At 48.9% G+C, this 25,403-nt stretch overlaps 1 protein-coding gene and 1 non-coding gene across 2 annotated transcripts; one reads left to right on the forward strand and one right to left on the reverse strand.

Annotated features, from left to right (window-relative positions):
• Positions 1-1,636: 1,636 nt before the first annotated feature.
• ACER1 (alkaline ceramidase 1) lies at positions 1,637-19,489 on the reverse strand. Its single transcript, XM_007460565.1, has 6 exons — positions 19,397-19,489; positions 6,232-6,346; positions 6,007-6,148; positions 5,017-5,154; positions 2,080-2,217; positions 1,637-1,805 (listed from the first exon to the last, which is right to left on the reverse strand). The coding sequence occupies exons 1-6, from the start codon at positions 19,487-19,489 to the stop codon at positions 1,637-1,639; spliced, it is 795 nt and encodes a 264-aa protein (XP_007460627.1).
• TRNAE-UUC (transfer RNA glutamic acid (anticodon UUC)) lies at positions 17,830-17,902 on the forward strand. Its single transcript has one exon. It is a non-coding gene; the product is annotated as a tRNA-Glu (tRNA).
• Positions 19,490-25,403: the final 5,914 nt, after the last annotated feature.

Genomic DNA, 25,403 nt, shown 5'->3' on the forward strand with positions numbered 1-25,403 from the left:
GCACTCCCCACTGATCATCCATTTGAAATGGGTGCTCCCCACCCCATGGTCTTGAGAACATCACCATGCTTTATCTTTTTTGCAGCACCTGTCAGTGCCTTGGTTACGTGTCTTTTTATTTATCTAATTTTGTCTCCTCATTAGGGGAGGGACTTTGCATGTCTTTGTTGTCATATATCCCCAAGGACCAGTGTCAAACATATAGTAGGAACTCAGTATATATTTGTTGAAGAGATGACTGACTGAATGAATGAATGAATGAACAGGTGGGAAAATAGATGAATGGAGGGATGATTGAATGATTTGGATAGATAAATGAATATATAGATGGCTAAATATGGATGGATGGATGAAAATAATTAAACAAATGGTTAGACAGAAGGATAAATGAAAATCAATGGATGGCTAAATGTAGATGGATGGATGGATGGTTAACAGTTGGATACATGGATGGGTGGAAGGATAATGAGTAATGGATGATGGATGGAAGGATGAATAATAAATATATGGATGGATGAGTAGATGGATAAGTGGGTGAGTGGGTGGATGGATGGATGGTTCAATGAATGGATGATACATTAATGAATAGGCGGTAGATAAGAAAGATAGATAACAAATAAAAGGATGGACAAATGAAGGAATAAATTAGTGGATGAGTAAATTAAAGGATAGCTAGATGGGTAGTTCAATGGACAGTTCAAAAGATGGATGGATGGATAAATGGATGGATAAATTACAGAATGAGTAGATGGATGGATGTTTGCCAGACTCCATGCTAAGCACTTTATATGTTACCTTGTTTTATCTACACAGAAATCCCAGGAAGGAAGGAATGTTTTACAGACAAGGTCCTTGAACTTCAGAGGCAGGAAAAAATCACTTACTCCGGATAATACAAGTAGGAGATGGTGGAGCAGAATTCGAACTTAACATCTGCCTGACTCCAAGCCCTGGGCTCTTAACCACCACGGAAATCACCCTCCCCTTCTCCCCTCAGTTTGAGAGCCTGTACCAGCCACTGCAGCTCCCATACTGATGCCCGTGCCCCAACAGCACCCAAATCACCCAGTCCCGGCCTCCAAGTTGCTCTGCTGTCAACCCCACAAGTCCATGGGAGCCTGTGTGAGCCTGTGTGAGGATCTGTGAGGTCTCTGCATGCATGTGTGAGTGTAGAATGAGGTGACTGGAAAACATGTCCCTTCTCTGGGATGCCCCCCAAGTACCAGTGACATTGCACAGCCAAAGACAGGTCCAAAGAGTCTCATAGTGACCGCCACTCTTTATAAGGTGCCCGGGGACCAAGCCCCAGCCTGAGGTCATTCCCAGTGGCTGCCACAGAATCACAGCACCAGGTCATCCAGCCTGGTCACGTGACAACAGTGAACCCGGAAGAGGAAGTGAAAGAGAACAGGGGCAGGTTGTGGAGGTGACCTCTGCCAGGCAGCCGCCCAGGGTCATCAGACTACAGCACAGAGAGGTTGTGAAGTCCATCCCCTGCCTCAGGATGGGGCCACGGAGGACCAGGAGGATGGGGAAATGGAGCTGGAGGGCGGAACTGCAAGTGTCTCTCAGTCGCCCCATTCAGGTTTCTGTCCTCAAGATGCACGTGGCTGGGTAGTCAAGAAGCTGGCAGACCTCAGCAGCTCTTGTTGTCATCACTGATCTCCACGTAGGGCAGCCCCATGGGCCAAGTGTCCCGAGGCCAGTAGCAGACTTTGAGAGTTTTGTCCGGCATCTCATACGTGGCATCCACCATGGCCATGATGACAATGCCATAGGGGAAGGTGATGCTGATGAGTACATGCCTATGTGACAGGGTGATGAGGGGACAAGATGCCCCTGCAGCCAGCTTGATGCCCCCATCCCCACCTCTCCCTACCTCTCATGGATCCTGACCATCCCAAAGGACCTCCTGGACCTGATCTCCTGACTACACCGTCCCCCAACACACACATACATACATACACACACACATCCCAGTATCTGTGCCTCCCCACTCTGCCCCCAGGCTCCTGCTCCAAGCTCTGGCATCTGAGATTTTCTGCTCCTAAGGCCCAAGACCACAGGGCAAATGCTTACCAGATGCTGTGCAGGTAGGAGAAATTAATCCACTGCCAGAAACTGCAAAGCCAGCGGTCACTGATCCAGCTAGTAAACGCAAAAGCCCATAAAACCATGGTGACCTCAATTAGATGCCGAAGCTCCTTATTACTGGTCCTAGGGAGGGAAGGAGGGAGATCAGAGCCTGACTCAGCTAGCAGGGCCCAAAGGAGCTGATGGGAAACTCCTCCATCCAAGGAGATGAGGCTGGGAGGAGGGAAGGATCAAGGGGGCAAGTGGGGAGAGGGCCAGATCTGTGCTAACACTTGCTGAGCACTTACAAGATGCCGGGTCCTCACAACAATGCTATTATTCCCATTTTGTAGATGAGAAAACTGAGGCATGAGAGATTAAGTATGTCCCAGCCCCACCCCAAGGTTACACAGCTAGTAAGTGGGGTCTGATTCAGGTTTATCAGAATGCAGAACCCATAATCAACAAGGCATTCCGTGTTTGTGTTTTGGGGTGTAAGTGTGTGTGCCCCTGTGGGTCGGTGCATGAGAATTTATGTCTATGTGGCTATGAGAATATATGTCTGTGTGTGGGAGGGTGTATTCTCTGAGGCCATGTCTCAGGACAACTCAAGATTAGAATCTGTGTTTCCCAAACAGCAGAGCTAACCCATTGTCCCTTAGGAAACAGTTTATCAGGGATTAATGAGGCAGTAACTCCTTTATGGGTAAAAGCACAAGCCCTGCCCGCTAGCCTAAAATGGGACAGTTTGAACACCAAAAAAAAAAAAAAAAAAACATAAGAATTGGTGAAATCTAAGGAATTCCTCAGTGGTGCAGTGGTTAGGACTCTGTGCTTCCACTTCAGGGGGCACAGGTTCGATCCCTGGTCAGGGAACTAAGATTCTGCACGCTGGGCAGTGTGGCCAAAAAAAAAAAAAAACATTAAAATTAGTGAACTCTGAATAATGTCTGTGATCTAGTTAACAGTATCGTCCCATTGTCAATTTCCTCCTTTTTGAGGCTGGACTGTGGTTACATACGATGCTGCCATTGGGGGAGCAGGGGGGGAATCTGGGTAAAGGGTACACAGGACTCTGTACTATTTTTGCAACTTGCTCTGAGCCTGTAATTATTTCAAAATAAAAAGTTAAAAATATAGGATAGTGACTGCAATGGGTTGAAACACTTCAGCGATATAAACACCCATGAGTTCATAATAATACTTAAAGAAAAAACCACTTCATTGGTCCTTACTAGAGATGGCTAAGGCACCAACTCATTGCTCTAGAAATTGATTTTTAAAAGGGAAAAAATCAGTGCCCTATCCTGTCTTTCCTGTCCAAACTGTATTTCAAGGTTGATGAGCAAAAGTCCTTCTATCTGGATGGATGACCTCCAGATAATCAATGCAGAAGGAATAACAGAATCTGAAAATCACCCTTTTGCACCCTCTAATGAGATCACGGATGGAGACGGCATGAAACAGCTGCTGGAATCATTAGGGGAAAGGTCAGTAGAAAACTTTACAATGAAGGGTCTGGATGACAACATCTGAATCTACTGATCAATCTTAATGGCACTAAATGTGGGACAACCATTCATCATGGGGTCTTAATTGGCTGGAACAAGCAGCACCCAGTGCCACACATGAAATGAAAAAATTAAATGTAAATCTAGATCTATTAATTTTCAGGAAATACAAAAATAAAAAAGAAAGAAGGAAAAAAGAAGAAAGAAAAAGAAAGAAAGAAAAGAAAGAAGGAAAGAAAAAGAAAAAAAAGAAAAGAAAGGAGGAAACCACAGCAATCAGTCAGCCAAATCCATAATGCAGGATGTTGTACAGGACAAACGATCGATGGAGTTTCTGTTATCAAATCAGAGGCGTGAAGAAAGGGGGGAGGGGGGAGGGGGGAGGGAGGGACTGCTATGGAATAAAGAAGGTCTGAGAGACTGTGTTTGCCTTCTGAAGATGTCTTTGGGAAACTGGGGAAAGTTCAGTGCAAAATGGGTATTAGATGCTATTTTAAGGAAGGATCTTCTATTCGTCCCTCTAGATCCTTCCCTGCCTTTCTCCACTCTGCCCTGTGCCTCAGGGGGCAGCAGGGGCAGGGGAGCTAAGCTATGTGGACCTCGAAATAAATATTCCAACAGTATCCTCCATCCACCCTTTGGTTCCCTACTGGGGCTCCCCATTGGCCAACCCAACTGGAAACCATTGGCCAACCCAACTGGAAGCCCAAGGACAAGGGAGCCCCTGGATTTGGTCCACACAACCTCCCTGTGGGATTGGCTCGGGCTGGCTACAACCAACACCTGGAGGCCACAGCTCTTGCCAAGGAGACCCCCCTCTGCTAGCTCTCTCCTTCCAGATTCTTGCAATCACTCCCTCCCATCACTCCCCATCCCAGGTCTGCCGATGATCATAGAATCCCACCATTATTAACACAGAGCTTCTAAATGATCCCTAATGATTTTCCTACAGTCTGCCCTCTCCTTTGTAAAGAAACGTTTTATTCAACTCTCCCCAAATGGCTCCATTTGAGAGTCCCCTCTCTAGCCTGCTAAGACCTAGTATGGGTTAAAAATAATAATTCTTTATCAGCTGAGTGAAACCCTGAACGATGAATGGGTGACATTATGTGAAATCTGGGGGGAACATAGAACGCAGGTCGGCAAAATGCTAATGTTTGTTGGGGCTGGTTAGTGGGCACACAGAGGTTTGTGATACAATGCTCTCCACTTGTATGTGTGTTTGGGGGTTTTCAGAATAAAAGGGACAAACTCTGCAGTCAGAGACAGCCTTAGGTTCAAATCCCGGTCCTGCCCCTATTCGGTGAATGATCTTGGGGAAGGGACATGGCCTCTTTAACACAGTGAGGTGTTGTGTTTTTTTTGGCGGTGGGGGCGGTTCTTGGAAGGGAAAGGGGAGCCCCCTCCCCGGGCACCTGCAGCCACCACCCACTTTTTATATTCCTGGGCCACGATGTAGACGATGTGCAGGGCAATGCTGTTGAGGGCGTACGCGTTGATCATGGGCCTCAGGAAGGACAGGAAGGTACTGACCACGGTGGCGGTGATGACCAGGCAGATGTACTGGCGTCTGGGGAGAGAAGGGCTCAGCCGTGGGGGGTGGTTGGGGGGTGTTCCTGTGGGGTTTAGGCAGAGCAATAGGGCGCTCTTGTCGCAAGGATGGATGAGAAAAGGGAAGCTCAGAAAATGGTCTTAAGACTCCCAGGTGGGCTCAGTAAAAGGTCTCAGGGGTCCCAGGAGGATCACATGAAATTTCCCAGGGAACCCAGGTGGGCACAGGCAGGGTCCGAAGGGGGTCCCGGGGTAGGGGATGGGTAGGATGACAAGGCGGTCTCAGGGAAGCTCAAGGGGGCTTAGTCAGGTCAGAAGAGGGTTCCAGAGCCCAGGTGAGTTCAGGCAAGGGATTCAGGTGAGCCGGGTGGGATTAAGGAAGGAACTACAGGGGTCCCAGTGGCTATTAGGATAGGGGTCCTGGAAGGCTCAAGTGGGTCACACAGGGTCAGGAGAGAGATTCAGATGGGTCTTGAGGTCAAAAAAAGGGGCCCAGAAGGATCCAATGAAAGATTCCAGGGAACCCAGGTGACAGGCTCAGGGAAGAGGTCTCTGGGCCCCAGGTAAGCTTAGGCATGGGGTTCTGGGACCCCGTAATGGGTTCAGACAGGGTCTGGAGAAGGTCCCAGCTATCCAGGTGGGATCAGACGAAGAATTCCAAATAAGCAGTAGGATAAGGGGAGGACTTCCAGGGGTCGCAAGTGCACTCAGAAGAGGGGTCCCTGGAAGTCCAGTTAAATCAGGCAGGGTCAGGAAAAAGTCCTGGGGTGTTGAGGGGAAGGATTCCAAACACCCCAAGAGAGCCTGGACAGGGGACCCAGAGGATAGGTGGGCTCCAGCAAGATCGACAGAGGACCGGCCCTCGCCCCACCTGTTCTCCCCTAGGAAGGCAGGAAAGTAGCAGCGGGGCATCCATATGCTGTAGCCACTGGCCAGCAGCCACAGAATAGCGATCTCATCCAGCATCTGGCCCAGGAAGCTGAGTGTCATGTGAAAGTACATAGAGAACAGACCTGGAGCGAAAGACAAAGGCAGGTGGTCAAGGGACTTGTCCCTTCCCACCCCCACTACCCCACTGTCCCAGCCCCCCACCTACCTATGACCGTGAAGAGGGTGAAGGTGACGTAAATGTAGCGGGAACGTTTCTGGACATACGGGTGCATCAGAAACATCATGAGAGGCCCCAAGATGGAGAAGCTGACATTGCTGAACTGGAGGAGGAAGGGAGAAATATGGGGAGGGGGTTGTCAGAGGACGAGGAGGGGGGCTTCCCTTAGTCATTACCCAGTCGGTCACCTATCACCTTGCAGGCAGTTAATCAACCCAGGGTCTATCCATCTTTCAGCTGACCTTAACAGCCAACCAGTCATCAGTAGATCCATAACTCCATCCATTATTCTATGGGTTCATTCATTCATTCAATGCCTGTGGCAAAGTCTATCTACTAACTTTCCACATTTTCCTTTCAGCAATAGTGTTCCCCAAGTTTGAGCTGGGCGTCCAACGACTCAACGGAAGACTACATATCCCAGCCTTCCTTGCAGCTCACTGTGGCCTTGGGACCTGGTCTAGCCAATGGGATAGGAATGTAAATGAATCTATTGCTTCCAGGTCAGTCCTTAAGAAGCAGCTTAAGGCTTGCACTCTATGTCTTGTTGACTGAAATGCAAACTTGGTGGTCATGAGTTGGCCTTGGCCTTGTAGACAAGGAAAGACAATGCAATACCCTAGTGACTCGCTTCTAGAAACAGCAGGAAGCAGAAGTGATGGGGCATGACTTCTGAGGTTGGGTCAAAAAAAGTACTGTGGCTTCCACCTGATGGTCGCTATCTCAGAGCACAAGACATTGGAGCTCTAGCCACCATGCAAAAGATGGGGTACCCTTAAAGCTGCCATGCTGGAGAGACCATGTGGAGAGACCACAGAGAGATCGAGAGAGATGCTGGAGGAGCCCCAGCTATTCCAGTCTCCAGAAGTTTGACTCTTCCCAGCCCAGCTACCACACACAGAAGTGAATGAACCTTCAGTTGATTCCAGTCCCCTTCCCCCCTTCAAGTCACACCAACAGTTGCCAAGTGGAACACAGATGAGCTGTCCCTGCCAAACCCTATCCAGATTACTGATTCATGAGCAAAAATAAATAAATAAATAAGTGGTCATTGTTTCAAGCCACTAAACTTTAGGGTGATTTGTTATGCAACATTAGCTAGCTGAGACAAAGAAGAAATATTACTGTGGGCTGGGGTAGGAGAGGAGAAAGTTGCATGGAGGCCAGCTGGTACCACACAGCTATGCCTTGTCCAGAACCCCATGACTGCACAGCTATGTTGTCTGTGGATTAGTGATTTGCATCCTTATAATTAGACATTCACAATGTTCTGGGGCCCAGGCAAGGTTTATTATTCCCAGAATCTTTCCTCATCCTCAAAACAACCCTGCCAGGTAGGTTGTGCATCACCACACCATAGAAGAAGATACTGATTCTCAGAGTGGTCAAATGGCCCAGCCCAGGTCACCCAGCCAGTAACTGGAGAATCCAGGATTTGAAGTGAGATCCCACGTGAGTTTCTTGAGAGAAGAATCAGAGTGCTGTTTATCACAGAAGCAGAAATTGCTTCATAGACCTCAATTGATGTTTGATAATAACACATGATTCAAATAACTAACAATGACCACTAAGAATATGGCAGTTATGGCAGACAGTGGGAATTGAGCACTCAACAACCATCCTCCCTTCTTCCTCCTTAACCAAACTGATTTGGTTCAGTATTAGGAAGACATATCCTTCTTGGGAGGCAAAGGGGAATAACAATGGTCACAAGCTAATCTGATTCTCTCCTTCTATGTAACAAGGCCACCGAGCTAAAGACTACATTTCCCAGATTCCCTTGCAGCTCCACACAGCCGTGTGACTGAGTTCTGGCCAGTAAGACATGGGCACAAGACATAAGTACAGCTTCTAGGTTGTCTTCTTAAAGGGAAGGGGTGTGCCTTCCCCTTAATCCCTTTCTACTGGGATGCAGATGTGGTGGGATAGCTTCTGGAGCCACACAGATGACAGCAATGGCCTAGAGATGGGAAAACAGCCATACAGAAGGAGCCTGGATCTCTGGTACCCCAAAGCTCTCACACCAGCCCTGGGGAGCTTATGATTGGATGTTATGCAAGAGAGGAACAAATTTCTATCTTCATTAAACCATTATTATTTTGGGTCTCTGCTACAGCAGCTGGACTTATGTCTTAACTTATAGATACCCCCTTTCTTCCTTGTTAAATAAACCAGAATTTTGTTCAGGCATCAGGAAGACATGGCTTTTAGGGAGGCAGGATTTAGCCCCAGGGCATAGATCATCCATATTGCTAAGGACTGGTTAAGGAATGAATGTGTGATATAATTCTGGCCAATGAAACATGATGGAAGATCTGATGAGGGGCTTCCGGGAAAGTTCTCTTTACTGAAATCAGACTGAGTGAAAAGGCCTTTGGAGATTGTTGTGATGTTTCAGATGCGGCAGCCATTTTGCAACCATGAGGAAACAAGGTTGACAGCAAAAACAAATACTTGAGGACAGTGGTCTCAAACATTTGGTTTCAAGAACTTCTTATATTCTTAAATATTACTGAGGACCCTGAAGAGCTTTTGCTTGTGTGAGTTACATCTATCAAGATTTACCTTATTAGAAACTAAAACCCCAAAACTTTCAAGACACGTGACTACACAAGCCCACATTCGTTTGGCCATCAGATAGATGATGTCATCACACGTCATGCAGCCTCTGGGAGAGTCCATCGTACCCTCGTGAGAGAATCAGAGTGGGAAAAGGCAAATAATACCTTAATATTACTATGAAAATAATTTTGACCTTGAGGAAACCCTGAAAGGGTCTCAAGGACACCAAGCAGGGTGGTGCTTGGACAATATTTTGAGGACCACTTCTCCAGGGATAGCAGAGAAGAAAGATGGGAAGAACCAAGTAGCCTGATGATGTTGGGCTCTGAGTTAATCTATTCTGGAACCATCTACTCCAACTTCCATTTGAAAAAAAAAAAAAGATATTGTTCTTTCTATTTAAGCTGTTTTAGTCGGGTGTTTTATTTGAAACCAAAGCATTCCAATGAACGACCTTTGGGATCCAAGTGGTGTGGGATTGGATACATGTTCCCTTGCTCATTAATGTGGAGCCTTGAGAAGGTAACTTCAATCCCTTAACCTGCCATCTCTGCATTTCTGACATATGCATAACACCACCTGCCTCTTCATGCTGTTGACCCAAAGGTCCCCAAACCTCACTGGACTCATAAATACAATTAAGGTCACAAGAACATTTGCACCAGAATGTCAACGGCTCAAAGTCCCCAACTGCTGATGCAGGATTTTGATGCCCCTCGAAGTCTCCCCCAGATATGTTGGGGTCACAGTGAATATCTCACACGGGCTCAGAAACAGGTGTTCTCATGGCCTCAATCCACCTGCCAATTTGAGGTCAACCAGCTTGCTCACTCAATGACACCCTTCCCTCCCCCCAAAAATCTTCCCCTTGTAAAGGTCTCCTAAATTGTCTGCATTCCATCTTAGAAAGTGAAGAAAGAGCACCCTCTTAATTAGGATGCTCTGTTATTTTTTAGAACCCCAGTATTAACGATGCTGACTCAAAAATACAGGGCACAGTGGTGGGTGTGGGGAGAATCATTCACCTGATACAAGGTCAGCATCTACTAGCCTAGGTCCTGGGCACCTGTACAGGTTCCCAAGACAGGAGGCCTCCTGATTCCAGGAAAGTCCACAGCTCTCCTGGGGCAATGATGGAACCAGCTCAAAAGTCACAGTTTGAGAACCCAGCCTTGGCAAACTGGTTCCCTAGCCCATGGTCCCACCTATGTCCCTGTTTTCCATGCCAAGTTCTCTGGTGTTTGAAAATGGACAGAGTCAAACACATCTCCAGGAGGATCACCCAGTTCACGGTGGCTACCCCAGAACACAGAACACCCCCGACCTGCCCTGTCTGTATCATGAGACCCTACCCCACTGGAATAGACACCTATCCCAAAGCAGGATATCAGACTTTTCTTTGGGGAATTTGAAACTTGGAGCAGACACAAAGCCTGGGAGTCACCATAATTGGGTTGCACCATTGGCAACTCTCTAAAGAGGCCCTGGGATATTGTCATGATGTTTAAAATATGGCAACCACCTTGCCACCCACGAGAAGACAAGGGTGAGGGAAAATAAAGCAAAACTCGAGGGTAGTATTTGTCCTTCTGCTGAATCCTGCACACCTACCCTGGGTCCCAGCCTTCCCCAAACAACTCATCTTTCCATTTTCTAAGATATCCCACAATCTTTCCAATGCCTTCTTTCTCCCCCTCTGCCCCGCTTTGGTTTGTTTCTTTGTTTTGGTTTTTGCTTAAGCTACCATTCTATTGCCTGAATCCAACAAACCCATCAGCACTGGTAATATTAGCTAGGGTTCTTTGGTAGCAAGCAACAGAAAATGATTCTGGTGAACTTACACTATAAATATAAATGTGTGTGTGGTTACTTATTTAATTAACCAAATCATTCATTCGTTCGTTCGTTCATTCATTCATTCATTCATTTATTGTGGGGAGCTCATTAATCAAAGGAATTGCAGAGGACAAGGAAAACCAGAAACCAGAACAGCTTTGACCCTCTAATGGACAATCTCTTCAGGGGGCAATTTTGGGTATGAAGGAAAACAACTGTGTCCAGTCCTTCCGTCCAAGCCCAAGCTTCAAATTCTGAAGAGTGTAGCCTGGGCCACATCCCATCCTTGGCCAGAGGAGGGGGATCACCTTGATTGACCATCCCACCGAGACCATAACCAGGTGGCTGATGAAGGGAAAATGGGGCCATGGATACTGAACGGGCAAAACCCCAAACAAATCTGATGTTCCCTCTGTCTTCAACCAAACGGCAGCCCTTGGGCAGATCAGGCATGCCTGAAGATGCTGAGCCATCCAGCCTCCCAAACTGTTAAGCCTCCACTTGAAACACGTCCGTGACTCTCATCTATAAAATCCAGATTCTTAAGCTTGGCTTATAAACTCCCTCCATAACTCACCTTTCTCCACCTTCAACTTTATAATCTGGGTGGAAGGAATAACTCAGTTCTGAATGAGCCATACTTTAACCTCCAGGAGTTCACACATACTGTTCCCACTGCCTGGAACACTCTCATTCCCACTTACCCCTCTTCGCCAGGCCAACTACTCTGCCTTTAACCTGGGCATCACTTTCTCCCTAAAGCCTTCCTAATCCCCCAAGGCAGGGTCAGGGGGCCTTCCTTAGTGCCCCTGTGCCATCCCACTTTCCTGACACTTGTCTGGCTGTTCTGGAACCATCTGGCTCTCCCGCTAAACCTGGCTTTGAGAATGGGGACTGTGGCTTCTCCCTTCTCCATTATAACCTCAGGAACCAGAATATAGTAGGTGCTCAATAAATCCTGTTGGCTGGATCTCAAAATAATTCAGGTTGATCACCTGTCACACACATGAAAACACTTGGCAGAGGGTCTTGCATCTAGAAAGTTCTGAATAGAAGGAGCTACAACTGTCACTTTCCAATCTATTGACAGCCTGACTTTACAGATTGTTCTTAATCCTAGCACACCCCCTCAAGGTCCGACTTTCTAGGTCTTGTTTGGCAATGGGGAGCCTGAGTCTCGGAGAGGTGGAGTGATTTCTCTGAGGTTGCACAGCTCTGAGGGACTCCGAAGTTTGCTTTGACCCCCTGCTTTGAAAGATTGGAGGACTAGATGGGTGGTGAAGATGAAGAGGGGGCTCCCCTGCTTCCTGGCTCTGTGATCTGGTGTCTCTGGGTCCCCCTTTCCTGTACCAGTGAAGTAGGAGAGGATCATCAATGCTACCATGAAGGTTGTTGGGGGCAGGGGATGCATGAGGCCAGGCACTGAAAAGCTGTTTCGCCAGGGACATGGTTTGGGCTCAAGAAATAGCAAAGGCTGCTGCTGCACTTGTTACTGTTGAAGGAGATAATAATAACAGGCTTGTGGTTGGTATCAATGCTCCATGCTAAGTGGGCTGCAGGGTGAAGACAGCTGTTCTCAATGACGTCCCTGAGTGTGCAGGATGAGGACAGAGCAATGGGCAACGCCTATAACTAATGGGCTCCGAATGGCGCCGGGGTTTCTGATAGAATCAGAGACCACCCTGACACCAGCGTCTCCCTCTCTGCCCTCTGGGGCTGGGCCCCTGCGTTTCCCAACCACCGGCCCTACCCAGACTCAGAGAGGCAGGCAAGGTACCCGCCCGAGCTCGTGGCCAGTCCTGAGCTCTGGACACAGGTGAGCTGGATTCCTTGGGTCCCAGCCCCAGCAGGTGCCTTCACTTTCATTCATTCATTCATTTGCTCAACAATCATTCCTTCAGTACCTACTATGTGCTCAAGGACCTTACCAGTGCCTGAAAACAAAGTCACTGCCTTTATGGTGTATCCAGTCAGAGTTTGGGGGATGCTCTATGCTTCATTTTCCTCCTCTATAAAACGGAGGCCCTATCTCCGAGCGCCACGGTGAGGATTCGAGAACTGAGTGCCACGGGACCAGAGGGGTTGGCGGTTTTGTTCACTGCTGCAGACCCCCAGTGTCTAGGACAGTGCCTGGCACACAGTAGGTGCTCAGTGAATTTTTGTAGCGAATAATGCATGCAAAGAATACGTGTCAATAATGCACACATGTGTCTGATGCCTGTGCTGTGTACCATGGGGTGACTATTATTCTAGAATGCTTTGATGTTTTGATCACCCGTACCCAGCGGGACGTCTGGTAAGTAGATGTGGCTGGATCCTTAGGACTGGAAGGAGGAAAAGGGGGAGAGATGGAGGGAAGGTGGGGAGGAGGAGGAAGGAAGGAAGGAAGGAAGGGGATTGACCTGAGTAGACGCCTCACCTCAGCCTTTTTCTCATTTACCCCAAACACCCTGGGCTAAAACCACCCACTCCACACACAGCTTCTCTCCTGAGGCACCGCTTCACTTAAGGATTCCACTGATTTCACTGTTTACTGCTTTATCATCTCTGCCCTCCCAACCGGACTGTGACTTCTAAGAGGACAGGAAACACCTGTTTTATCCCCAGCTATGTCCCCAAAGCCTATCATGTAAGGCACCCAGTAGGCTGGCATGCACTCAAGAAAAATTTGTTGACTCAGTCAAATCAAGAAACATGGCCGGGGGTGGGAGGGATAAACTACAGTTTGACATGAACAGAAGCACACTACTGAATATAAAATAGATAAACAACAAGGTCCTACTGTACAGCACAGGGAATTATACTCAATATCCTATAATAAACCATAATGGAAAAGAACATGAAAAAGGGAATTCCCTGGTGGTCCAGTAGTTAGGACTCCTCACTCTTACTGCCGGGGCCCCGGGTTCAATCCTTGGTCGGGGATCTAAGATCCCGCAAGCTGCATGGAGCGGCCATAAAAAGAAAAGAAAAGAAAAGAAAAAGAGTGTATATTCTTTTTATATATATGTAAATATCTAAGTATATGTATATCTGGTTACACCAGAAACTAATACAACATTGTAAATCAACTACAGCAAAAAATTAAAAAAAAAAAAAAAAAAAAACATGGCCAAATCTCCCCTTTCTCTTTCTCCCCAGTGCCAAAGCTCAAACTCCCACCACCCACCCCTGGCCCTGTCACCTGCCGAGGACCCCTGTATGCATCCATTCCACTCATGCACATGAGTGTCAGTGCTGGGCTGGGGGCATGGACCACCAGCCACAGTCTCTCTCCACATGGGACTTACTTGCATGAATTAAGATGCGCATGACATTGTTAATCACTCAGTAACTGAGTGGCCTCACAGCACTGTGCATAAGTGAGAGACTCTGAGACTAGGTGGCCGGGGTTTAACTCTGGCACTCCCAGCATTCACACGCTTGCAAGTCACATGCTGTGCAACCCTGGGAAGGAAATGTACCCTCTCTGAGCCTTTATTTCCCCCGTCTGTAAAATGCAGAGAATAAGAATTTTATGAGGATTCCAGTGCTATTTTATTTGACATTAACAAAATCAATGTCAAATAAAATTAATATATTAAAACTTTCTCATTTCTCTGTGCTATATTTACTTCTAACAACAACAATAGTAATAGCTTCAACTTATTCAGTGCTTAGGATGTGCCAGGAGCTGTGAGTTTTTTTAAATACCTCTATTTTTTAAATTACAATATAACTCACAGACTATCAAATTCATTCTTTTCAAGTGTAGATAATCTATTCAAATGCTGTGCAACCATAATTGCTAATTCCAGAACATTTTCATCACCCCCAAAAGGAAACCCTGTACCCATTAGCAATCACTCTCCCTTCCCTTCCCCCAGCCCTTGGAAACCACGAATCCACTCTCGGTCTCTGTGGATTTGCCTGTTCTGGATGTTTCGTATCAACAGAATTGCATACTGTATGGTCTTTTGGGTCTGTTTTCTCTCACTGAGAATCATGTTTTCAAAGTTCATCCATGTTGTAGCATGTGTCAGTACTTGACTCCTTTTTAAGGCTGAATCATATTCCATTGTGTGGATGGAGCACATTGTGTTTATCCATTCATCCACTGATGGACATTAGGGATGTCCAGTAGCTGTATCATCCTCTCCATGGTCCCATGAGTCAAAAATTATTAGCACCTCACAGAAATTCCCTTTTTGCAGAGGTACTCAGTAAATATTTGCTGAATAAAAGGAATGAATGGGGACTTCCCTGGTGGCTCAGTGGTTAAGAATCTGCCTGCCAATGCAGGGGACATGGGTTCGAGCCCTAGTCTGGGAAGATCCCACATGTCGCAGAGCAACTAAGCCCGTGTGCCACAACTACTGAGCCTGCAAGCCACAACTACTGAAGCCCGCGCGCCTAGAGCCCGCGCTCCGCAACAAGAGAAGTCACCGCAATGAGAAGCCCGCGCACCGCAAGGAAGAGTAGCCCCCGCTCGCCGCAACTAGAGAAAGCCTGAGCACAGCAACGAAGACCCAACGCAGCCAAAAATAAATAAATAAATAAATAAATAAATAATTTTTAAAAAAGGAATGAATGAATGAGTTTCTCTTCCCTAGCGTGTACCACCCCCTGGCATCCTATACTCTTGACTCCTGTTTATTGCCTGCCTCCTCCATCCCCCAGGACACCAGCCCCACGAGAGCAGGCATTTTTGTCTGCTTTGATCGCCACTGCATCCCCAGAGCTGAAACAGTGACTGGCTGCACCAATTCCCAATGAATGAAGAGTGAAATAAAGGGGTCATTTCAATCTGACCCCTGCGTCAGCCCCGGGAGGCCAGCAGGTTGCAGATCAGCGATGCCTGTTTTTCCGAAGAAGAGAGGCCCGGAGGGACCTATCGAGTCTGGGTCTGGGATGTATCATGAGCATGGTCACCAGTTTCATGCGTGCAATTATTCAATTAATCGCAACTCTCCGCCCTGAGGGCAGGAACCATGCCCTCCTCGGTTCTGCGGGACCTGGCATACAAGAGGTGCCCCGTAATTAATTGCTGTTGCTGTGAGTTTTGAGGAGGAGAAAGGCAGAAGGAGGTGTGGTTTAGAGCTCATGGGACCTGCTGGTCACAGCCAGGCGCTCAGAGAGGGGCGGGCCTCCCGCCTGGGCCACACAGCATCCAGGGAAGAGAGAGACTGGAGTTACTAGCACACTGCAGAGGCCAACAGTGCCAAGGCTGTCAGAAAAGAAGGTGGGGACCCTGTCGAAGGTGTGCACTGCAGCCTACACCCTCCCACACACCCTCCCCGCTCTTATCTCCCTGTCTCTTTGATACCCACCCACCCCCAGACTCCCCCTACTCATCCCCACCCCTGTGCCTTTCCTATGCAGCTCCCCACGCCAGGCACACCATCCCTTTGTTCTGAATCTGAGCATCTGAGAGGGAGTTTTCTAGAGAGGATGAGATGCGGAGCTTCTGAAGCTTTGGCAGGATCCCAGGGAAGAAATTCAGCAGCACAGCTGCCTCTGGGAGCCTGGGGTGGGGGGTGGGGGGCCTTGAAACATCTCCCCACACCACTTGAAACTCGCCTAAGTTGTCAGCAGCCCAGAAGGAGGCCACACCTGGAGGCCACCAGGCCAAAGCAAACAGGTGCCAGCTAGAGCGGCCCACACCTTGACTTCTCCCCCTGCCCCACCTGCCCCAGCCCCTCCCACACCCCCGACCTCTGTTCCTGTTGGATGGCCCTTCCTGGCTCTCGCTTAGACCGTGAAACGCAGCCAGGTATTCCAGCTGCCCCCAGATCATCAACTCCCCCATGCTCCAAAGTCAGCCACGGCTCCCGCGTGCCCTGACGATGCAGCACGCACTCTTTTGCCCTGCTTTCCTGATTTAGCCCCTGGAAACCTCATCAGCACTTTTTCTCTCCTTCGTTTCCTCCCCCTCAGGCAGGCAGCCTGGGCGTTGGCTTGAAGCTACCAGTTCTTTTCTCTCACCTCAAGACCTTTGCATATGCTGTTTCCTTTGCCCCATACACCTGAGAGAATATTTACTCATTCCTTAAGCATCAAGGTTCCCTCCCCATTCAACAAACAGAGGCGTCACCCTCCACCCCATGGTTCCTCACCATCCCACATCTGCCCCCTGTTTTTCTCCCTTTGCCACGAGCTAACTGTGGGGGTGTCCATTTCTAATTCTGAACCACCAGCCCAACAACCTGGGGGCACTGAGCCTCTCTGGGAGCCCGGCATCACCCAGCACAGGTTGGTTTACAGCACTTTTGTTGAATGAATGAGTCCGTCAATGAATACAGGATACATTTCAAACACTCCAACTCAGCACTGAAAACCTCATCTTTATCTCTCCCCATATTTTAGCCACAGAGACGTACTTTCCCAAACTGGTTGTCCCTCTTTTACTTCCAGGACTCAGCACACCCTTTTCTTCTGCTCTCTTCCCCAGACTCCTGCCCTACTTGGCGAGGTCCTATTCATCCTTCAAAAGCCAACGCCTAGGTGCCCTCCTCTAAGAAGCCGAGTCCTCCAGTGCATCCTTCGTCTGTACCCTGACCGTGTGTTGGGCTGGGCTCTACTTCTTCCAGCCCCAGGCTCAGAGCTCCTTGCACGCAGATCAACAAGAAAGCAAAAGATTCTTCAGAGAACACTGTTTTCCAATTATGAGCTGTGATTCCTAAGTGGATCATGACAAAATCCATGTGAACAGATTTAAAAAATTTTTCTGCTATATATGTGGTCTTTCATTGACATACCTAGATCAAAAGCATGCTTTTAAAAACCTGTCTAGGGCTTCCCTGGTGGCGCAGTCGTTAAGAATCCGCCTGCCAGTGCAGGGGACACGGGTTCGAGCGCTGGTCCAGGAAGATCCCACATGCCGCGGAGCAACTAAGCCCGTGCGCCGCAACTACTGAGCCCGTGAGCCTAGAGCCTGCGCTCTGCAACAAGATAAGCCACCGCAATGAGCAGTCCAAGCACCGCAATGTAGAGTAGCCCCTGCTCGCTACAACTAGAGAAAGCCCGCGCACAGCAACAAAGACCCAATGCAGCCAAAAATAAATAAATTAATAAAAAAAATTAAAACTAAAAAATTAAAAGCTGCTTAGTAGTTTGACAACTATTCAAGCCCTACAAAGATTAGTGAAAATGTTATGGCTTTTGTGTGGTCCATGTGCTAAGGATGATGTTTCCAATTTTAAAAGGGACTTCTCTGGTGGTCCAGTGGTTAGGACTTGGCACTTTCACTGCCAGGGCCCGGGTTCGATCCCTGGTGGGGAAACTAAGATCCCACAATCCCTGAGGCACAGGAAAAAAAAAAAAAAAAAGGTTGAAAGAGGATGTCATGGAGGGGAATTTTGCATGAGAGCGCATGGATGCAGAAGCGGCCCACATCTGAGCCAGCCCTCTCTCCGTACCTTCTGTGGGGTGGGCTGGACAGGGAACTTTCTGGACTGCAGGGACTGCTAGGGAACACAGAGCAGAGGAGACCAGAACCCCACACCCTCTTCTCAGCCTCCAGACACCAGCACATTCAGCCCTCTCCCATTATATAGGGAAGGCCACCGAGGACCAGAAAGGGTCGGTATCTCTGGCTCAGGAGAAGCAAAAGCTGGGGCGACCTCAGGGACCCCTTGAATCTCAAACTCTTCCCTCCCAGCTCTGGGAAGTGGTGAGGTCAAAGGTAACAGAGTCAGAGCAACCTGGCACTGAGCTCCCCTCCCCCAAAAAAACACCTCTCCCGGATATGCCAAGTTCAAATCCCACCTCTAAGTACCACGGTTACCCTGGGCATATCCTTCAATCTCCCTGAATGCCTGTTTCTTAATCTGGAAAATGGGATTAACTAACTCTATATACTATACATGCTGCCTAATCCCCAATGTCATGGTGAAGATTAAATGAGGTTTTTTCAGGCAAAATGTTTTGGGCAATGCCTGGCACACAGTAAGTGCTCAATAAAGGCCATTATTTGAGTGAATTCATGCTCACCATTTATTGAACACGTACTATGTGCAGGGCACAGAGCAAAGGACATTGTCTCATTATCCACCAATCCGGGAGCTCCAGGAAGGCAAGCCCACTGCCTTATTCACCACAGTGTCCCCAGCACCCTGCACAGGATAACTGTACTTGTCTTTGGTCGCTTGCATCTTTCAAGCTTCAGTTAAATGCCATTGCCGTTGAGGCATCCAAGAGTTTTGAGCCCTTCCAGTGTGGTCCTGATAGCAGGGGCTGGGTGAAGGATGACCAGCCATCCTATTTTGCCTGGAACTGAAGGGTCTCCTGGGACACGGGACTTATGGTGCTAAAACCAGGACAGTCCCAGCATACTGGGATGAATTGGTCACCCTGGGCTGTGGATACAGCTGAGAACAAGGCAGACACAGCCATCTCCTCCAGGAAGCCCTCCCTGAGCCACCCCTCCACCAATGGCTCAGGAGCTGCCTCTAGGCTTCCCAGAGGCTGCCTGTGCGCCTCCCGTTACAGCACCATCATCCTGATCGCACCTGTATCCTCTGCTCTGGGAGGGCAGAGGCAGCTCTTTTCCAGGTTACTGCTGCATTTCCAAAACCTACCACAGAGCCTCACGCCTAATAAAGACAGTCTAATGAATGAAAGCCAGAAGGCAGGCCTTGCCTCACAGATGAGCAAACTGAGGCTCAGAGGAGCAGCTGCTTGGGTAGGATTTCCCAGCGGGGAGGTGGAGCAGCTGGGGTTTGAACCCCTGTTTGCTGAGACTCTGTCCCACCAGAGGCTCCCGCCCGGCGCTCACCGTATTGTAGAACTCGGCCACCAGCTCCCAGTGCTGGAAGTTGCTCTCACACCAGTCCACCTCCGAGCTCTGGTAGGCGAAGATGCTGGGCATCCTGACGCAGTGCCTGCCATCCGCTCGCTGCATCTGGCAGAGAGGAGCACGGGAGCCTAGAGAGGGCCGGGCCCAGCCAAGGCGGGGAAGAGATGGTGGGGTGCCCCGCAGCAGGCAGAGAGGAAAAACCTGCTGGACGGCTCCCTGGTGGCACCAGGACAGCCTGCCCGGTGTGGTGGCGGCCAGCCGCTGCCCTGGGCATAAGCAGAGGGGTTGGCACTGTCCAGGCAGGGCAGGGGTGATTGGGGAGGGGGCCTCCCTTCCCTGCCCACCTAGGAGTGGGAGTTAGGGTGACTGTTTTTTGGAACGGTAATTTTTTTTTTTTTTGCAGTACGCGGGCCTCTCACTGCTGTGGCCTCTCCCATTGCGGAGCACGCGCAGGCTCAGCGGCCATGGCTCACGGGCCCAGCCGCTCCGCGGCATGTGGGATCTTCCCAGACCGGGGCACGAACCCGTGTCCCCTGCATCGGCAGGCGGACTCTCAACCACTGTGCCACCAGGGAAGCCCTGGAACAGTAATTTAACATAATGGTGATGGGGACCTCCCTGGTGGTCCAGTGGCTAAGACTCCACTCTCCCAATGCACGGGGCCCCGGTTCCATCCCTGGTCAGGGAACTAGATCCCGCATGCTGCAACTAAGACCCAGAGCAACCAAATAAATAAACAAATATTAAAAAAAAAAAATAAAGTAATGATGATGATGATCCCACTGGGATGAGTACTTTGCCATCCCCACTTTGCAGATGGGCAAACTGAGGCAGAGAGCAAAGTCATTTGCACAGAGCATGCAAGGTGATGACACCAAGATCTGAAAACAGGCAGGCTCCAGACTCCGAGCTTCTATTTTTTTTTAATTTATTTTTTCTTTTTTTTGACCGCACTGTGTGGCTTGCAGGATCTTAGGTCCCCGACCAGGGACTGAACCCAGGCCACCGTAGTGAAAACGCCAAGTCCTAACCACTGGACTGCCAGGGAATTCCCCAGACTCCAAGCTTCTAACCATTAGGTGTTACTACCTCGACATAGCCAAAGCTCCACACTGCTGCTTCCCAGATTAGGGCCAACAGCTGGACACCTGCCCCGACGGACTCCACTCAGCTCCCTTGGAATCCTTGGTGATAGAACCTCCTTTGGGGGCCTCAGTCTTCCTGTCTGTGCTATGGAAGGTTAGGCTGGATTGAAGCCATTTCTCTTGGGTGGACAAGACCTCATACACCTAGAGTGTCCCAGCTTCCACCAAAGCATCCCTGAGGGGAGGAATCTGTGGAGTTCTGGGCCTGGGGTCCCCAGTCCTGGCTTCCCAGGGCTGTGGAAAGCTCCGGTTTGAGAGTCAGACAGGCCTGAGTTTGAATTCTGAGTTCCTCCTGTTCCTAAGCTGTGTGGCCTTGGGCAAGTGAATGCACCTCTCTGAGCCTCAGCTTTCTCACCTGTAAGATGGGAATAATAATAGTACCTCCCTCTTAGGCCTACTGTGAAGATTTAATGAGCTGATACAGCATTTCCCTAGGAAGGAAATTTTTGGTGATGGTGGCCCTGCATTTAGAATCACTGAACTGTGTGGCGAGAAATCTACTTACTCCCTTTCCAATTCTCAATAGTTCCAGGAGAGGGGCTCAGTTGGTGCTAATACATGTTTATGCCTCAACATTTAATCCCTTTGTTTGTTAAAAAGCCCTTCAGCAGGCAACAGTATCCAGCTAGACTGTCTTGATATTATTTACATGGTATTTATTTATTTCATTTTTTAAAATAAATTTATTTATTTATTTTTGGCTGTGTTGGGTCTTCATTGCTGCGTGGGCTTTAAGAATTAAAAATGGTTAACATGGTACTTTTCATGTTATGTATATTTTACCACATTTTTTTTAAGTAATTGATTTAGGTTTTTAAAGGGGGTGTTATTTGACAAAATATCTTACATAAATAAGAGTTTCGGTGGGGGGTGGATATAGGAAAACCCCGAGGGTCCTCTGTAAATTCAAAACTTGGGAACTGTTGAGGTTGTGTAGACTCAGGCCTCAGCCCAGAGTTGGCACTGAATGAAAAGAGGCTATTAAACCATCATCATCATGATCATCATCATTGCCATCATCATCTACAACAGCGGTCCCCAACCTTTTTGACACCAGGAACCAGTTTCGTGGAAGACAATTTTTCCACGGAAGGGGCCGGGGGGATGGTTCAGTCTTTAATGCGAGCAATGGGGAGCACGGCCTGGGGGGTGGGGATCCCTGATCTACAAGGTGTAAAATGCTTCCACGTTCACACTCTTCCAGGTACGCAGAGAGCCGCCTTCGAGATCCTCTGGAGGGATGAGAAAGACATCACGTTTAGAGGTGACAGAAGTTTCCAGAGCCTGAATTAAAAGCTCGACCTGGCTCTCTACTCCCCTAGATCAGCAAAAAACCCACCTGTAGCCATAGCCCTGGCCCCAAATTCCTTCCCCAGGTGGACCAGGAGAGCAAACACACACCACTGGGACTTCCCCAGTGGCGCAGTGGCTAAGACTCCGGGCTCCCAATGCAGGGGACCCAGGTTCGATCCCCGGTCGGGGAACTAGATCTCACACGTCGCAAGGCAGCTAAAGATCCCATGTGCTGCAACTAAGACCCGGAACGGCCAAATAAAAAAATAAATATTAAAACACACACACACACACCGCCACTGCTGCCACCCCAGCCTCTCCCAGCCCAGCTGGAAGCAGACAGCCTCCTGTGTCCCTCCCTAGTCAAATCTGGGCGAGTACACAGCCATCAGGATCTGGCTCTCCTGGATCTTGCTTAAGGGTTTAGCAGCCGGAAGCAAGGTGGTAACAGGTGCCCACACCCAGCGCAGCCTGCAGTTTGGGAAATCACCCTGTACTGCACACGTGCACAGAGGCAACAGGACGGTGAGACAGGTGTGTGGGTGCTGAAGGGGTGGTGCTCGCCCTCTACCAGCGAGCAGGTATGAAGGGCCAGAGCTTGGGTGGAGGGGTGACGCGTCTCCGTGGCCGCTGCAACAAATTAGCACAAACAGTGGCTTGAGACAACACGCATTTACTATCGTACGGTTCTGGAGATCAGGAGTTCGGAAGGCGTCCTATGGGGCAAAAACCCAGGTGTGGGCAGGGCTGGTTCCTTCTGGAGGCTCCAGGGAAGAATCCACATCCTGGCTTTCTCTGGCTTCTAGGGGCTGCCTGCATTCCTTGACTCATGGCCCCTTCCTCCATCTTCAAAGTGCATCATCCGGGACTTGCCTGGTGGCGCAGTGGTTAAGAACCCACCTGCCAATGCAGGGGACACGGGTTCGAGCCCTGGTCCGGGAAGATGCCACATCCCCGGAATAACTAAGCCTGTGCACCACAACTACTGAGCCTGCGCTGTAGAGCCTGCAAGCCACAACTACTGAAGCCCGCGTGCCACAACTACTGAAGCCTGTGCGCCTAGAGCCCGTGCTCCGCAACAAGAGAAGCCACCGCAATGAGAAGCCCACGTGCAGCAACACAGACCCATCGCAGACAAAAAAGAAAAAAAAGGAAAAAGAAAAGAAAACCAAAACGCATCATCCCTTCTTTTGATGCCATAATCTTACCCCTTTTCTCTGATCTGGAGCTTCTTATAAAGACCCTTGTGATGGGGACGTCCCTGGTGGTCCAGTGGCTAAGACTCCGTGCTCCCAGTGCAGGGGGGCTGGCTTCGATCCCTGGTTAGGGAACTAGATCCTGCATGCCGCAATTGAGACCTGGTGCACCAGATAAATAAATAAATACATACTAAAATAAAACAAGACGCTTGTGATGACACTGGGTCCACGAGGACAATGCGAGACAATCTCCTCTTCTCAACATCCTCAATTCAATGACACCTTTGCCATGGAAGGTGACATATCCCCAAGGTTTGGTAACAAGGATGTGGACATTTGGAGGGAACCAATCATCTACTCACGGAAGAGGGTGAGCGGGATGGGCGCTGGGGCTGAACTAAATTGAAGTTGAGATAGACACGAGGATGGAATTGGGGATAAGAATGGATACAGGGTTGGGAACTGGCCTGGGGATCAGGTTGGGGTGGAGGGTGGAGGCTGAGTTGGGATTGGAGATGAGGCTAAAGACAGCATTGGAAATGGAAGGCGTTGGGGATGGAAATGGGGACGGGGACATGGACAGCGTTGGGGCTGAGTTGGAGAACAACATTGGGATGGGTCTGGGGATGAGGATGGACTTGACAGCACGGTGGGGGATGGGAATGGGGACCTCACCTCATCGGAAGTGAAGCAGTGGATGGGACTCTGTCCATGATGGACATGTGCATCTCACCCCAGATCAGTTCCCATGGGGCTTGAAAGGGTGGGAGGTAGATGCCAGTGGGGTGGTGAGGAGGTTGACAAAGAGCTGCCAAGAGAAAATGAAACTCGCTGATAATCTTACAGTCCAGAGATAACTGCTGTTCATATCGGGTTAGGGTTAGGGCTTTCGATTTAAACAATCATTCGTATTATTATTATTATTATTATTTTTTTTTTTACAAAGATTTGGGTGTCGTTGTATGTCGTCCCTAAGTTTTTCACTTAAAATGCCATTAACAGGGCTTCCCTGGTGGCGCAGTGGTTGGGAATCTGCCTGCCGATGCAGGGGACACAGGTTCGAGCCCTGGTCTGGGAAGATCCCATATGCCGCGGAGCAACTAAGCCCGTGAGCCACAGCTACTGAGCCTGCGTGTCTGGAGCCTGTGCTCCGCAACGGGAGAGGCTGCAACAGTGAGGGGCCCGCGCACAGCGATGAAGAGTGGCCGCCGCTCGCCGCAACTGGAGAGAGCCCTCGCGCAGAAACGAAGACCCAACACAGCCAAAAATAAATAAATAAATTAATTAATTAATTTTAAAAAAATGCCATTAACAGCCTTCCATATTTTGAAGGCTTCTTCACTATAATTCTTTTAAGTTTTATTCCTACTTTTAACTATGGGAAAATACACAGAACATAACTCTTGCCATCTTAACCATTTTTAAGTGCACAGCTCAGTGGCATTAAGTACATTCACATTGTTGGACAACCATCCCCACCCTCCATCTCCAGGACTCTCCATCTTGTAAAAATGAAACTCTGTCCCCCTCCCCCAGCCCCTGGCCCCCACCATCTACTTCCTGTCTGCATGAATTGGACTCCTCTAGGACCTCCCATAAGTGGAATCATTTAGTACTTGTCTTTTTTTTTTGGTGTCTGGCTTATTGCAGTGAGCATCATGTCGTCATTAGAACTCATGTTAGCTGTTCCTCTTTACTTTCCAAGATGTGGCTACTAGAAAATTTTACGTTGCACATGTAGGTCACATAAGATTTCTACCAGACAGTGCTGGGCTAATGTTTATTAGCAGTTCTAAGCACTGTGCTAAGCATTATCTCATTTCATTGTCTCAGATACCCCTGGAGCTCCAGGGGTGGAACTAAACCTGGGTCTCCAAAGTAACTGTTCTGGGACTTCTCTGGTGGCACAGTGGTTAAGACTCCGAGCTCCCAACGCAGGAGGCCCAGGTTCGATCCCTGGCCAGGGAACTAGATCCCACATGCATGCCACAACTAAGAGTTCCCATGCCACAACTAAGGAGCCCACGAGCCACAACAAAGACCCGGCGCAACCAAATTTTTAAAAAAAAGGAAAAACAAAAAACAAAAAAAAAGTAACTGTTCTTAGGGAATTCCCTGGTGGTCCAGTGATTAGGACTTGGTGTTTCCACTGCCAGGGTCCAGGTTTGATCCCTGGTCAGGGAACTAAGACCCAGCAAGCTGCATGGCGTGGAGAAAAAACAAAACAAAACGAAGTAACTGTTCTTAATCACCAAGGTCCCTGCCCCTCTAATAGGTGATGTGCCTTTCCACTTCACAGATGAGAGAATGGAGGCTCTCAAAGGTTCAAGTGACCTGCCCCAGAGTCAC

The sequence above is a fragment of the Lipotes vexillifer genome, unplaced genomic scaffold (genome assembly GCF_000442215.2).
Source record: "Lipotes vexillifer unplaced genomic scaffold, Lipotes_vexillifer_v1.1 scaffold1011, whole genome shotgun sequence".
Lineage (NCBI taxonomy): Eukaryota > Metazoa > Chordata > Mammalia > Artiodactyla > Lipotidae > Lipotes > Lipotes vexillifer.